The sequence below is a fragment of the Vulpes vulpes genome, chromosome 12 (assembly GCF_048418805.1).
Source record: "Vulpes vulpes isolate BD-2025 chromosome 12, VulVul3, whole genome shotgun sequence".
NCBI classification, from domain to species: Eukaryota; Metazoa; Chordata; class Mammalia; order Carnivora; family Canidae; genus Vulpes; species Vulpes vulpes.
Genome location: NC_132791.1, coordinates 151383456 through 151399719, shown reverse-complemented (window position 1 = coordinate 151399719; position 16264 = coordinate 151383456). Strand labels below are relative to the sequence as shown.

The window sequence follows — 16264 nt, the reverse complement described above, 5'->3', positions numbered from 1 at the left end:
TCTCTCTCTGTGTCAAATAAATAAATAAAATCTTTAAAAATATATATAAGCAAACAGCCTCAGTGTGCAAATGGATTCAGTTCAACTTTTTGTTACCGATTCATTAGCAAAATAATGGGCTTGTGCCTGAAGGCATATATGTAACTGATAATTTTCTGCTATGAGCCTAAAATAACTTTGTGCATATATGTGTGTGTATTTTAGCTTACTAGGTAACAGCATCCTGATAGTAAATTTATAACTAAAAGGGGAACAAATTAATTTTTTGAAGTTTATTGATACATCAAATTTTAGAAACATTTTCTTCCCCAAACTAGGGCAAGCATAACATTTTGAAGATACTTAAATGTATTACTCTGTTTTCTCTATATTAATCAAATTATTTTGATTTCTTTTCTTTGACTTAAACAGCCTAGACACAAAATTTCAGATTTGGAAGGATCCATAGGAATTATCTAGTCTGATTAACCAAGCTAATTTAATAGCTTAGTCACAATTATAATGTGACCTCGGGACTTTTTTGCTATTGATACTTATGTTTGTATATTTGTTTTTTAGGTGACTGCACTTCAAGATGAAAAGAATTCATTAGTTTCTGAGAATGAGATGATGAATGAAAAACTTGACCAGTTGGATGGATCTTTTGATGATCCAAATACAATGGTTGCAAAAAAGTATTTTCATGCGCAGTTACAACTAGAACAATTACAGGAAGAAAACTTCAGGTAGCATTTTTAATAAAAATCATTCCATAGAATTCTGTTTAAGAGCTAGAAAATCCTTTCAACAACTAATTATTAAGCATTTTATCACATGTTGTAGTATCTTAGAGCTTTATAGCATGCTTAGGATACTGATTAAGCTCTGAAGATACCCAAATGGTATAAGTGGTTCTTGCCTCTACAGAGTTTAAAATCTAGTTAGGGGAGTGGGATATGTATATAAAAAACAACAACAATGACGACAACAAAAAACAGTTTAAAATAACTTATGATAAGGGCCAAATGCAGGCAATGGGCAAGTCCTCTGGGAGTTTAAAGGAGTGATCACTGAGGCGCGGGGAGAGTGGAGCATTTCTTATGTATGAGAGGGAACCTGATAATAAGTGGAAAAAATGGACATCTTAAGCTAAAGATGTCCATTAACTTTTATATTTTTACTTTTATATTTCTTCTTAAAAAAAAAAAAAAGGTGTACATCTTACCTTTAATAAACATTGTCTCTTGTGTGCTTGCTGCTGAGCCTGGAACCATAAGGCACTCTAATTGTACTATATGTATTTTTTGTTCCTTTTTTTTGTTATCAAATTTAAATGCAAAAAACAGTTGCAACAATAGTGCAAATAATTCCTTTATACCTTTTATTCAGATTCCACAATTGTTTTGCAGTTTTTACCATTCACTTTAGTATACATATTCTTATGGATTCACATTTTTTTTTTCTGAACCACTTGAAAGTAAGTTGGAGTCTTGTACCATTATCCCTGCATACTTTGGCATGTATTTTCCTTAAAAAAACCTACTGTCTTATAAACCACAGTATAGTGATTAAAATTCAGGGGTTTGTCATTGGTACAATATTGTTATCTAATCCACAGATCATATTCCATTAGTTGTCTCATTGTCCCTTATGGCTATTTTTTTCCTGATTCACAATCCAATCTAGGATCATGCATTGCAGTTAGTAATGGATTCTTACTCAATGATCTTTAAATCCATAGCAGCTATCATTTATTTAAAGGTGAAATTATCCCAGATTCGGCCTCTGGGAAGCCTTTCAGCTGCCTCCGGTGTCCTTTCAATGTGTTGCTATCCTTCGAGCACTTTCTTACTTTCTGGAACAACAAAATACTCATCTTGTCCTTTCCTGACTCTGCAGCAGCCATTTTTCCAAGGATCCCTCATTCCTTATATTTGACAATATTGTTTAGAAACAAAGATCTTGTGCTCCAGATGAGTTTTTCTGTCCTTGCTTCTAGACACCTTTGGTGTTGTAAAGAGCTAGGAAATATACTTGCACATGGTCACACTTGTTGTGTTCACACACTTGTATATATACATGTCTGCATTGGTTTTTATTCTCTCACTATAAGTTCATATTGACATCTTTCATTTTAGTCCTCTGTGTTTTCAGGGTTCATTCTGATCTCCATTTCCATATTTTAAACTCTTTCTCCAATAATGAGAAACCTGTCTCCCATTTTCCTCAGTATATTTACTCATATACTCTGTCCCAAAACACACAAGGTAATTTAAGAATTGCTAACCTTACCTTTGTAATAAAGCAAACTATTAATAAGATTTCAGTATGTTTACAGTTCTTTTACAAGGTAACATTTACATATTGTAAGATGAATAAATAGTACAATTCGACATGTTTTCACATGCATACATTTGTGTAATTTCACACTTTGATCAAATACTGTTCATCTCAATCACTGAAGAAAGTTCCTTTATCTTTCTTCCCATTCAGTCCCTACCTCTCAGAGGCTAATTACTCTTCTGATTATTTTTCACTATACATGAATTTTCTCTGATTTAGAGTGTCATATAAATTGAATCATACAGTATAAACTCCTTGGTGACTGGCTTCCTTTGTTCAGCATGCTTGTGAGATTAATCTATGTTTTGAATGTATCTATGATTCATTATCTTTTATGACTGAGTAGTACTCAAATATTTGCAGTTATTCCACATTATAGCACACTTTTATTCATCAATTTTCCTTTAGATGATGGGCATTTGGGTTTCCATATTTTGGTTAATATGAGTAAAACGAGTCTGAACACTTTTTGTTGATATATTTTTTTCTTATTTCTCATTGGTAAATATGTAGAGTGGTATTGCTGAGTTATGCAATAGCTCTGTGTTTAATCATAAAAGACACTGCCAAGTCATTTTCCAAAGTAGTCATAACATTTTATACTCCCATGAGCAGAGTTTGCTGCTCGTTGCTCTGGTTTTTTTGCCTGAGTAGCATAATTTGTTCTTATCCATCTTTTTAACTTCAAATATTTCAGGAAAAATTTAGTAGCATCTCCTTATGACTTAAATGGCATTTTCCTGATAACCAGTAATGCGATAAGCTCCTTTCCACGTGCTTGGTGCAATATATCTTACTTCATGAATTATCTCTTCACACTGTTGACTTGTTTTTTATTTATTTATTTATTTATTTATTTATTTATTTATTTATTTATTTATTTATGATAGTCACACAGAGAGAGAGAGAGAGAGGCAGAGACACAGGCAGAGGAAGAAGCAGGCTCCATGCACCGGGAGCCTGATGTGGGATTCGATCCCGGGTCTCCAGGATCGTGCCCTGGGCCAAAGGCAGGCGCCAAACCGCTGCGCCACCCAGGGATCCCTGTTGACTTGTTTTTAAATTGGATTATTTGTCCTTATCCATTAGTTGTGGGAATTTTGAAAATTTTGAATGCAAATTCTTTGCAGATATGTGCATAGTAATATTTTTACTCATCCTGTGGCTTGCCTTTTCATTTTTTAAATGGTGTCTCTCAGTGAATAGAGTTCTTTACTTAGATGAAGTCTATTTTATCAGTATTTTTAATATTAGTGTTTTTATGTACTGCCCAAGAAATCTTTGTCTACTACCATGCCATGAAGATACTTTCTTCTATTCTCTTCTAGAACCTTCCTAGTGTTCTCTTTTACATGTAAGTCTATGGTCATTTTTATTTTATTTTTTTGTAATAGTGTAAGGTGTGGGAGTCAAGCTTTATTTTCCATATGGTTATCTAGTTGTTACAGTATCATCATTTGGAAAGATTTTAATTTTACTCCACATTGCTTTGTACCTTTGTGGAGAATGGTTTAACCATAAAATTTGGGTCATTTTCTTGATTCTTTAAGTTCTTTTCCCTTGATCACTTTGTCTTTTTACCTATATGGTATGGTCTTAGTTCTAGAGTAAGCTTAAAATCAGGTAGTGTAAGTATTCCAATTTTATTCTTTCTTTTCAAAATTTGTTTTGGCTGTTCCAAGTCTTCTGCATTATCACTTAAAATTGAGAGTCAGCAAGTCAGTTTCTGTTTAAAAACACCTTTTGTGATTATGATTTAGGTTGTATAAAATTGAAAAGTACATTGAAAATTTCTATCTATGAATATGGTGTCTTCATTTATTTAAGTCTTTAATTTCTCTCAGCAATGTTGTGTTGTTTCCACCAGAGAAGTCTTGTATGTGTTCTATTACCTTTATTCCCAAGTAGGTACTATTACAAGTACAATTAAAATTATTCTGAAAAGTGGCTGCTGAATGTACAATTGATTTTTATATGTTGAAATTTGATCTTATATTTTGAAACTTTTATGTCTTGTAAAGTTTCTTAATTCACCTATTGATTCTGGTAATATATGTAGAAAATCTAAGGCATCTACAATCATCTAATCTATTAATAGAGCTTTACATCTTCCTTTTATTATTTCTGCTCTCTATTTTTCTTGCATTGAGCAAGAGCAAACATCTTTCTTTGTTCCAGGTCTTAAGGGAAAAACATTCAATTAAGTACCATCAAGTATGATGCTTGCTGTAAAATTTTTTGTAATGTGCTTTTTATCACTTTAGAGGAGTCCCCCTTTATTTCTGGTTTGCTAAAAGTTTTTATCATTAATTGGTATTGATTTTTGACAAGTGATTTTTCTACATCTTGAAATAACTGTGGTTTTTCTTTTTCATTCTTTCATTATGATCGTTTAATTTTTGAATGTTGAACAATCTTCTATTTGAGGGTGAGACTAGTTTGGGTCATACCTATTATTCTGCGTAAATATAACTGGATTCAATTTGCTAATATGTTGAAAGAATTTTTTTGATTGTCTTCATAATAGATATTGGTCTATAACTTTTTTCTCTTGTAATGTCTTTTTCAGGTTTTGTTGTCAGAATTCTGCTAGTCTCATAAATAATTGGGAAGTATTCTCTCCTCCTCTATTTTCTGAAAGAGTTTATGTAAGAATGATATTGTTTCTTCCTTAAATGTTTGATAGAATTTATCAGTAAAACAATCTGGACCTGGGTTTTCTTTGTGCAACACAGGGCTTTTAATGACAAAATTTCGTTAATGGTCATAAGACTTCTCAGATTTTCTAGTTCATCTGTCAGTTTGAAAAGTTGTGCTTTTCAAGGTGTATGTTTATTTCATTTAAGTTATTGAATTTATGGGCATAGAGTTGTTCATAATATTCTTTAATTGTCCTTTTAACAACTATAGGAGTGATACTGATACTTTTTCATTCCTAATATTAGTAATTTGTGTTTTTTCTTATTTTTCTTGATCATTCTTACTAGGGTTTCATCAATTTTATTAAACTCTTTAAGCACTTTATTGACTTTCCATATTATTAGTTTTAGATCACTGTTCTTTCTTTTTTTTTTTTCCTTTTATGTGGGTTTAATTTGCTATTCTTTTCCTAGACTCTTGAGGTTGAAACTTGGATGATTGATTTTAAGCCTTTCTTTATTTCTAATATAAGCCTTTAAAATTGTAAAATTTCCTCTAAGCACTGGTTTAGCTGTATCCCCAAGGATTGGCTGGTTGTCTTTCTGTTGTTAATCAATCTGAAATATTTTCTAATTTCCTGTGTGATTTCTTTCTTGACTTGTGAATTATTTAGAAATGTGTTAATTTCCAAGTGTTTAAGACTTTTCTAGACTTCTTATTGTAAGTTCTAATTTAAGTCTCTAGTGGTTAGAGAACATATTTCATAAGATTTCAGTCTTTTGATACTTGTTTTATTGCTTGGCATGTTTCATTGTGATGAGTGTTCCATATGCACTTGCAAAGACTGTGTATTCTGTAATTTTTGATGACAGACATGTTCTATACATGTCAAATCAAGTTGGTTAATAGTGTTGTTCAGAGCTCTTCTGTAGTTTTACTGATATTTTTGTTTATTTCTGCATTTATTGGAGACTGGTATTAAACCATGATTGTGGATTTTTGCCTTTGAATCTGTCAGTTTTTGCTTCATGCATTTTAGGCATATGCACATGTATGATATGGCTTTGTAATGAATTGACCCTTTTATAAAAATTATGAAATATCTGTGTCTTTAATAATACTCTTGTTTTAAAATTTATTTTGTTTGATGTTAACATAACCACCTCAATTCCTTTTGCTTAACAGTTTGCAAGGTGTTTATAAATCTTTTTACTTTTAATCTACCTGTGCCTTTATATTTAAACTGTCTGTTGTAATTAGCATATATTTGAGCCTGGCTTTTTATCTAGTCTGACAGTCTCTGCCTTTTTAGTTAGTGTGTTAGTCTATTTGTCTTTTATGTAATTTTTGTTATGGTTGTATTTAGGTCTGTCAGTATGCTGTTTTTCACTTGTCATATCTGTTCTTTTGTTCCCTTTTCTGCATTCCTTTGGGTAAATCAAATAATTTTTTAAATATTTAATTTCATCCACTGTATTCTATTTACTATTTGTTGTTACTATAGTGTTTGAAATACTTATCCTTAATTTATCATAGCCTACGTAGAGTTAATATTTTACCACTTTGCATGTGATGTATATTTTTTAGAAATTTTAATAAATAGCTATATGTTATCTCTTCATCTTTTGAGATTAAAACCCTTATTAGAACTAGAGATAATCAAGTACAGTGTTTCAGAAGTGAAAATGAAAATTCAGAACATTAAGTTTATTCTCAGCCAATTTCAAATCCAAGAGCTGAAAGTGTCATATTCCTTTAGTCTTTCTTTTGAGTGTGGAATTTAAAAAAAGATAATTTAAGTATGTCTTACTAAGCATTCATCTCAGTAAGAAAATAAATGATAGAAATTACATTATAAATACTTGTTTTCTATATGCAAGGCTTGAAGCTGCAAAAGATGATTACCGTGTTCACTGCGAAGAACTTGAAAAGCAACTAATTGAATTTCAGCATAGGAATGATGAACTGACTAGTCTTGCTGAAGAAACAAGAGCCCTGAAAGATGAAATAGACGTTCTTAGGTATGGCATATCTAAATATAATTATGTCACTTCTGAGTTATTCCTTAGTCATTTTGGTATTCCATATTCTAATCAGGGATTATTAGTTATTCCTATCAAGTACTGATCAGTTTTTATCTAGGTTCCTAGTCTTTACTTATTTTATGCTTATTCATAGGAATTGCTGCTTAAGGATAATATTCAATTCTTGTGAGCACAATTTTTTTTAAAAGAGAAGACGGATGGGGGAGGGAAGGGGCAGAGGGAGAGAGAGAATTCCAGGCAGGTTCCACTCTCAGTGCAGAGCCCAGTGTGGGGTCCAATCCTGCAACCCTGAGATCATGACCTGAGCTGAAATCAAGAGTCAGATGTTCAACCAACTGAGCCACTGAATTGCCCCATGTTAACACAAGTTCATATTAGAATTCATAAACTCAAAGTGATATCTTTTTCTTAAACTGTGTAAACTGAATTACTTTTAGATACATTTAGCTTGACCTCTTTGTACTCAAGAGTATATCTTGTGAACTTTTTACATAAGGGAAAGCATTCTCACAATCTACACTTTAGCATTTGATATAAAATAGGTATAGGTAAAGTACCTTAATACTTATTTCAGGATTATCCCAATGTTTTCTAATTGTCTTTGACAATATATAAAATTTGTATTTGGCTTTTGCCTTTGAAATATTAAGCAAACAGACTATTAATGAGCTATTTATATTTTCTGTTAAATTTTCTCAATTAACCATTTTTATTGCAGTTTTTATGTCCATTTAAAACAATCTTTATACCCATTCATTTGAACCTTATGTGTTAGAAAGTGATTTGGTTTATGTATTTATTTTTGCTCTAGCCCAGTTTTTCAGGTTAGCCCAACTAAAAAGGACAGTGCTTTGTCAGACAAATTATAAGTTTGACAAGTCAACTTTCTAAGTATATCAGATACTTGGAACAAAACCATTCTGAATGCTGTACACAAGGCAGAACTGCCCTATAAGCTACAGAGAAGCTTAGGTTTGTTCAGTTGCATTTGCAAAACCATTCTTTTTATACATTGTTCTGTATGAAATGGTTTGATAATTAGTGTGTCACATTTAAGGCATTTTTATTTTGATGCCTTTACAACAAAAAGGCTCAGTGGTGGATTTGAATCTTTTTCCAAAGTTCCCACAAAGTTTATTTCTTTTGTCTCTCTCATTTTCTTCCTTCCTTTTGTTTTGTTTGTTTGGGCCAATTGATCACTTATCTGGCTAATTTTACAGCCAGAATAAAATTGTTATATGCATTTACTAGTTCTTACCCAGTAATGTGCAGTTTGTATTATCATAGGGCTACCTCTGATAAAGCAAATAAACTAGAGTCAACAGTGGAAATATATCGTCAGAAGCTACAAGATCTGAATGACCTTCGCAAGCAAGTGAAAACTTTACAAGAAACAAACATGATGTATATGCATAATACAGTCAGCTTAGAAGAAGAATTAAAGAAGGCAAATGCAGCCCGTACACAGTTAGAAACATACAAGAGGCAGGTAAGAAAATATCTTAATTTTTTAAATTAAAATCAAAAGAGCTCAATTTCTTTTGATTCCTTTTGGTACTCTAAGAATGATAGAGATGAGAAGAAGCATTGCCTTATAGTTGGCTGTGAACTTATGATAGATTTATTCTACCTATAATTTTAATTCTGGGGTTGATAATTGAATTTGAGTATCTGGGTCTTTTCCCTTTTTATTATCTTCTGAGTTTATATATATATTTTTGGATATTTTATTGTTTGTTAGCATTTCTAGTAACCAATAATAATTGCCTAGAGAATGGAGGTATAACTGATAATACCATTTTGCTATTTATCAAGCAACCGAGAGAAACAGTAAAGTGTAAGATTTTTGTTTTGGGTCTTTTTTTTACTAAATTATTATTTGGGTATTTTAAAATTGATGTTAACTTCTATATACATGCTATTTCCACAACTATTTAGGATTACTAGATTATATTATTACTATAAATTTTATTTCCAATCAATTTTTCATTTATTGAATTACAAAACCACTTAATATTATATGGTCTTACTATCTACTTTTGTTTCTGACAAAAGGTTCAAGATCTTCACAATAAACTTTCCTCTGAATCCAAAAGGGCAGATACACTAGCGTTTGAAATGAAGCGGCTTGAAGAAAAACATGAAGCTTTACTTAAGGAAAAAGAGGTACACATAAATATAGTTGATGAGTAATACGTCTGTCTTCTCTTTTTGTGTTTAATATTGTCCTTGCTCTTCTGAGAATGGAAGTCATGTCAATCAGATCTTCTGTCTTTCTCCAAATTAAAGTGTTGGTGTAAAAAAAGTAGTAGAAATTCCCTTTGCAGTGTTGTTAATTTCCTTCACAAGGGAAGGTGAAGTCACAGGGGCAAGGCTACATGTCTCAGTGTGCATTTTTCCATTCTAGACCATTGGCTCCTTGACAGTAAGGGCCATAGATTTTATTTTTTAGTGGATTTATTGAGTTATAATGTATATACCATAAATTTTGCCCACTTGAATGTATAATTCAGTAGGTGTTAGTACATTCACAGTTGTGCAGTCATCACTAGTCAAATTTTAGAGCAGGGCCATTACCCCATTAGTTTGCCTACTGGCATATGCTGTGCATTCTGGTTTCTCTCCCCTCAGCCTTCACAACCCTTATTCTACTTTCCGTCTACAGATTTGCCCAGTCTATCCAGAATATGTCATCATACACTTTGTGGGTTTTGTGACTGGATTCCTTCATGTAGCTTAGTGCTTTCAAAGTTCATGCATGTTGTAGCATGAATCAGTGCTTCGCTTGTTTTAATGCTAAAGAATACTCCATGCTATGGATATATACCACATTTTATTTATCCATCCATCATTTTATGGACATTTGGGCTATTAAATAATGTGGCTATGAACATTTATGTACAAGTTTTTATGTAGACATATGTTCTCATTTCTTGAGTAGATATGTAGATATGGTACTGCTGGGTCATCTGGTAACTATGGTCAACCTTTTAAGGAGCTACCAGGCTATTTTCTAAAGTAGGTGAACCATTTTTCATTCTCAGCAATTTATAAGGGTTTCCAGTTTCTCCATATCCTTGCTAACACTTACCAGACTTTTAATTTTAGCTATCCCTAGTGAGTATAAAGTGGTATTATTGTGGTTTTGATTTGTATTTCCCTAATGACTAATGAAGTTGAGCATCTTTTCATGTGCTTATTGGCCATTTGTATGTCTTCCTTGGGGAAATAACTGTTCAAATCCCATACTCATGTTTTACTTAGGTTATCTGCTTTTTTATTGAGTTGTAAGAGTTCTTTATAGATTCTGGATATAAATTCCTTCTCAAATATATGATTTGCAAATACGTTCTTTTTTTTAAAGATTTATTTATTTACTTATTCATGATAGACACAGAGAGAGAGAGAAAGAGAGAGATGCAGGGACACAGGCAGAGGAAGAAGCAGACTCCATGCCGGAGCCTGTTGTGGGACTCAATCCCGGGACTCCAGGATTACGCCCTGGGCCAAAGGCAGGCACTGAACCGCTGAGCCACCCAGGGATCCCCAATGTTCTTTTATTCTGTGGATTCTTCCCACTTTTTTATGGTGCTATTTGTAGCAAAATAGTTTCTTATATGATGAAACCAGAGTTAACCTATTTTTTCTTTTTTTGTTTATGCTTTTTTTGGCAGTATTTCAATGAAATCACTGAGTAGTGTGAGGTTATAAAGATTTATGTTTATATTTTCTTTTAATTTTATAGTTTTAGCTCTTAGTCTGTGACAAACTTTGAATTAATTTTTATATATGGTATAAAGGAGGGATCTAATTTCATTCTTTTGTGTGTGAATATTCAGTTGTCCCAGCACTGTTTGTTGGTAAGATTATTCTTTCCTATTGTCTTGATACCATTGTTGAATTGACCATGACATTGTAATGATAGATCCATTATACATTTCTCAGAACTCATAAAAGTAAAACAGAAAGAGTAAACCTTTATGTAAACAGTGTCCTTTGGTTAATAATAATGTATCAATATTGGCTCATCAGTTCTTCCAAATAACCACTAACTTTACCTGTCCTTACTCAGAACACCTTTGCAAGGGTTTATGTATTCACATTTCCATTTGATGCTGTGGATACTAAAGCCAAAGAGTCAGCTCACCATAGGTGATGTAAGTGAAATATATAATAGTGAAACTGATATTCAAGCCATGATCTATTTGCCTCCAAAGTCCATGCTTTTTTTTAAATTATTCTATAGTTAAAAAAAAATTACTGTTGCATATTTGTACTCCACTGTATAATTACATCAGTTTGTTTCAAATATTAATTATCTAATGGGGAAATCACAAAATTTATATTGTCAGAGGAAGACATAGACATGGCCAACAAGCACATGAGGAAATGCTCAGCATCACTGGCCATCAGGGAAATACAAATCAAAACCACAATGAGATACCACCTCACACCAGTGAGAATGGGGAAAATTAACAAGACAGGAAACAACAAATGTTGGAGAGGATGTGGAGAAAGGGGAACCGTCTTGCACTGTTGGTGGGAATGTGAACTGGTACAACCACTCTGGAAAACTGTGTGGAGGTTCCTCAAAGAGTTGAAAATAGATCTGCCCTACTACCCAGCAATTGCACTGCTGGGGATTTACCCCAAAGATACAGATGCAGTGAAACACCAAGACACCTGCACCCCGATGTTTATAGCGGCAATGTCCACAATAGCCAAACTGTGGAAGGAGCCTCAGTGTCCATAGAAAGATGAATGAATAAAGAAGATGTGGTCTATGTATACAATGGAATATTACTCAGCCATTAGAAATGACAAATACCCACTATTTGCTTCAACGTGGAGGGACTGGAGGGTATTATGCTGAGTGAAGTAAATCAATCAGAAAAGGACAAACATTATATGGTCTCATTCATTTAGGGAATATAAAAATTAGTGAAAGGGAATAAAGGGAAAGGAGAGAATGAGTGAAAATATCAGGGTGACAAAACATGAGAGACACCTAACTCTGGGAAATGAACAAGGGGTAGTGGAAGGGGAAGTGGGCGGGGGGTTGGGGTGACTGAGTGATGGACACTGAGGGGGCACTTGGTGGGATGAGCGCACTGGGTATTATGCTATATGTTGGCAAATTGAACTCCAATAAAAAAATTTTTTTAAATTTGTGTTGTCTAAACATTTATGTGATTTACATAAGAGAAATTATCTCTTAGCATTAAAACTAAAACATTGTCACATAATTAGCTAAGCAATAATTATGAAATTAAGATAAATTATTGTAAGCATAAAGTACATTTCTGGTAGGCAGAATTAAATATTTTGCTTATATAAACAATTCTTTTTTAGAGGCTAATAGAACAGCGTGATACTCTGAAAGAAACAAATGAAGAGCTTCGGTGTTCACAAGTACAACAAGATCACCTAAACCAAACAGGTGAATTTTATTGGATTTAGAAGGTTTTTTTTTTAATGGTAGAAATTTTGAAATGGTAATCTTTTGTTATTGTTGTTTAGATGCATCTGCTACAAAAAGTTATGAGAATCTTGCTGCCGAGATTATGCCAGTGGAATATAGGTAAATTTTTTATTAATTGAAAATCTATACTTAATGGTAGAAATGTCTTTTTAAAAACATTAGCCTTTAGAGGGTCCCATTTTATGAGTCATGGAGCTCAGAATTACTTTGTCTCATCTGCTTGAACTTCTTAGATTGTTACTGCTACTACCACAGTTTTAGACTTTATTCAAAGGTAAAATTTTACCAACTAGCTGAATGAACTATTCTGGTTTTTATAATACGACTTTTATTGTGTTGAATTTCTTTTCCTACCCATAAACTCAATGGAAAACCTTTTTCATACCTGGCAGTCAAATCCACATGGGTGAAACAAATAGGAAAGGAGCTGTCAATAATAGCAGGAGGATTAAGCAGAAGTTAAATAAAATACAAATTTTAGAGGTTCCTCTTAACCAGCTTTTATTCTAGTATTTTGCTGCTATGTTTACTTCTAGATATTTGACTAATCTAGCAATTGTTTATGGTTTTCCTTTCCTTTTTGTGGTAACAGTTTTATTTATTACTTCATACTCTTTATTTAAATAGATTTATTGAGATACAATTCATCCATTTAAACCATATGGTTCAGGGGTCTTTACTGTAGTCATAGCGTTGTGTAGCCATCTAATCTGAGAACATTTCATTCCCCTAAAAACATCCTATACTTTTTAGCAGTCATTCCTGGGTCCTGCTTCCCCTCCAGCTCTAGCACCAAGCAACTGAGAATCAACTCTGTCTCATATAATAGGCCGCCTTTTGTTATTGACATCTTTCACTCAGCATATAGTTTGCAAATATATAAATTTTCATTTTGTTCAATTTTTTGTTATTAAGACAGAGCTCTTTACATGCTGGACTGGAAAGCAACTTTTTAGTTATTAATATCCAGTGATATTAATTTCATCTTAAAAATAGCCATATGAGAAAAGCTATATGAGCCTGTATTTTAAAGTCATGATGCAGCCATTCAGAAGAACATAAATTGAGATTAATTGAAATTAACCTTTTAAGAAATTGCGTTTAGGGAGACAGCAGGTAGGAGAACATTACTTTTTTTATTTATTTATAAGATTTTTTTTAAAAGATCTTATTTATTTATTTATTCATGATAGAGAGAGAGAGGCAGAGACACAGGCAGAGGGAGAAGCAGGCTCCATGCTGGGAGCCCGACGTGGGACTGGGTCCCGGGACTCCAGGATCACGCCCTGGGCCAAAGGCAGGCACTAAACTGCTCAGCCACCCAGAGATCCCCTATTTATTTATAAGATTTTTAAAATTTATTCATGAGAGACACAGAGAGGCAGAGACATAGGCAGAGGGAGAAGCAGGCTCCCTGTGCAGAGCCTGATGCAGAACTCCATCCCAGGACACCGGGATCACAACCTTAGCCAAAGGCAGATGCTCAACCATTGAGCCACCCAGGCGTCCCTCCTTTTTTATTTAATATCATTCCTATCATTTGCATTTTAGAAAATGTGTATATGTAAACTCTTAATAAAAATTGTTTTCTGAAAACAAAAAAAATCTAGAGACAGTCATATGACTCTCATTTTAAGAGTATATTTAAAAAATATTAAGCAAACTAATTTCTTAAATCTATTGCTTAAATCTATTGCTTTTATTTATTTATTTTTTTAATCTATTGCTTTTAATCTTTGTTATCTGAGGATGTGCTGTGCCTTCAATGAACAGCATCTTAAGTTACTGGTAAAATAACTCCTATTTCTTTTGGGATTTGCATAATATTTAATGATATATAATATCTAATACTGGTGCTTTGAAAAATTTATTGCTTGATTTTTGGGATAGTCTTATAATGTATATAGTTTTTTCCTAAAAACTTTCAGAAACATCAGTTACATGTTTAAATGACAGCTATTAAAGGAATTGGAATTTTCTGAAAAGTTAAGAATGAAAAAAATGTTAAATGTACATTTAAGAAATTTAAAAACAAACTTTGCTTTTCCACATCAGGGAAGTATTTATTCGACTTCAACATGAAAATAAGATGCTCCGCTTACAACAAGAAGGCACTGAGAATGAGCGTATTGAGGAACTTCAAGAGCAGCTAGAACAGAAGCACCGCAAGATGAATGAATTAGAAACTGAGCAAAGGTGGCACACTCTTTTGTAATTGACATTCATAATGATTCCATTGGCTAGCCACAAAATCTGAACTTACAGAAGTTAAAGATGTCTTTGTAGTTAAAATAAGTAGGATTTAAAGAAGTTTAAAAAAAATAAAGAAGTTTAAATAGTTACTTGGTTTCAGCCTCTCACTCCCAATATTTTAGCATACTTTATTAACCAGGTTGCTTGTTCTTGAATTTCATTTATAAGCCTTCATAATTCACAGAAAATTTAACAATTGGATACATGACAATCTGGCTTTGGACTGCAGTCTATGCATAGATGGAACTTAGACTGGAGTCAAATTTGAGTCCTGCCTCTATTTAAATTTATTAGCTTTCTGCTCTGGGCAACTCACACTTAGTGTCCTCAGTTATGAAAGCAAATGGTGTACTCATCTGACAGCAATGAAGCGCTTAATAATTATACTAAAAATATATAAAATTGATACAGTGTTCACCATATGCCAGGTGCTTTTCTAAGCACTTTTTCAGTATTCATTTGGAAAGCCGCACAATAACTGTATGAAGTAAGAATCATAATGATATCTTTTTTATGGATAAGGAAGCTGAGGTCCTAGCAGGTTAAGTAACTTGTCTAAAGTTCTAAGCTAGTAAATTCTCAATCCCATATTTGAACTTCCTGTCTGTCTGATTCCTGAATCTGGACTCTTAACCACTATGCTAACTTGCCTCTTATAAATAGCATATTTTGCTATCAAAGTATTTTATTTCATCTGACCAACCTTTATTGATCTTAGAGCCCACTTTAACCTTGCCTCTCATACTTGTATATATAGTATTACATCAACTGTGGTTAAGAGAAGAATAACATTTTAGCTTTCTGAAGGGACCATCAGATACTACTATCCTATACAGTTCAATATCAGCATTGGAGATGCGAAGGCTCAGCCTTTAAAGGGTTACTGTGGGAAAATAGACATTTGAATAATGATTGTATTATGGGATGCCTGCAACAGTAGAATAATGGAGTGTTTTAAGGGGCAGGTATGTTAGGTCGTATATACATGAAAAGAGACATTCAGATACTTTCTCTTGCTGATAACCTCAGTGGAGGTAACTCTTAAGCAGGGTTTTAAAGAATAAGATTTTGTCAAGTTAGAAATCTACTCTAGGGGCAGCCCGGGTGGCTCAGCGGTTTAGAGCCGCCTTCAGCCCAGGGCCTGATCCTGGGGACCCGGGATTGAGTCCCACGTCGGGCTCCCTGCATGGAGTCTGCTTCTCCCTCTGCCTATGTCTCTGCCTCTCTCTCTTTCTCTCTGTGTCTCTCATGAATAAATAAATAAAATCTTTAAAAAAAAAAAAAAAAGAAATCTACCCTAGTTGCTAGTGTTAGTCTCTTTAATTTAAATAAAAAATTATGAAAAAATGATTGGGAAATGGTGGCCTTTGTCAATACACCATGAAATCTGAAACAACAAGAAGAAACCTCATTCCCATTCACTAAAGATACAAATGTAGGAAAATTGAGCTATTTTTCTGATTTTCTTTTTCTGATTTTTATACCAGTGAGGATGGTGCAGAATTGATGTACTTTTTGCAAG

The 16264-nt window shown here is 33.1% G+C and overlaps 1 protein-coding gene across 1 annotated transcript in view; it reads left to right on the top strand.

The window, feature by feature from the left end:
* HOOK1 (hook microtubule tethering protein 1) overlaps window positions 1-16264 on the top strand; it is a 66019-nt gene that overhangs the window by 34944 nt on the left and 14811 nt on the right. The window contains exons 9-15 of the mRNA XM_026006978.2: window positions 559-725; window positions 6843-6983; window positions 8295-8496; window positions 9063-9173; window positions 12360-12447; window positions 12528-12588; window positions 14545-14685. Of these exons, the coding sequence (XP_025862763.1) occupies window positions 559-725; window positions 6843-6983; window positions 8295-8496; window positions 9063-9173; window positions 12360-12447; window positions 12528-12588; window positions 14545-14685 (911 nt within the window). The remainder of the gene's footprint in view (window positions 1-558; window positions 726-6842; window positions 6984-8294; window positions 8497-9062; window positions 9174-12359; window positions 12448-12527; window positions 12589-14544; window positions 14686-16264) is intronic.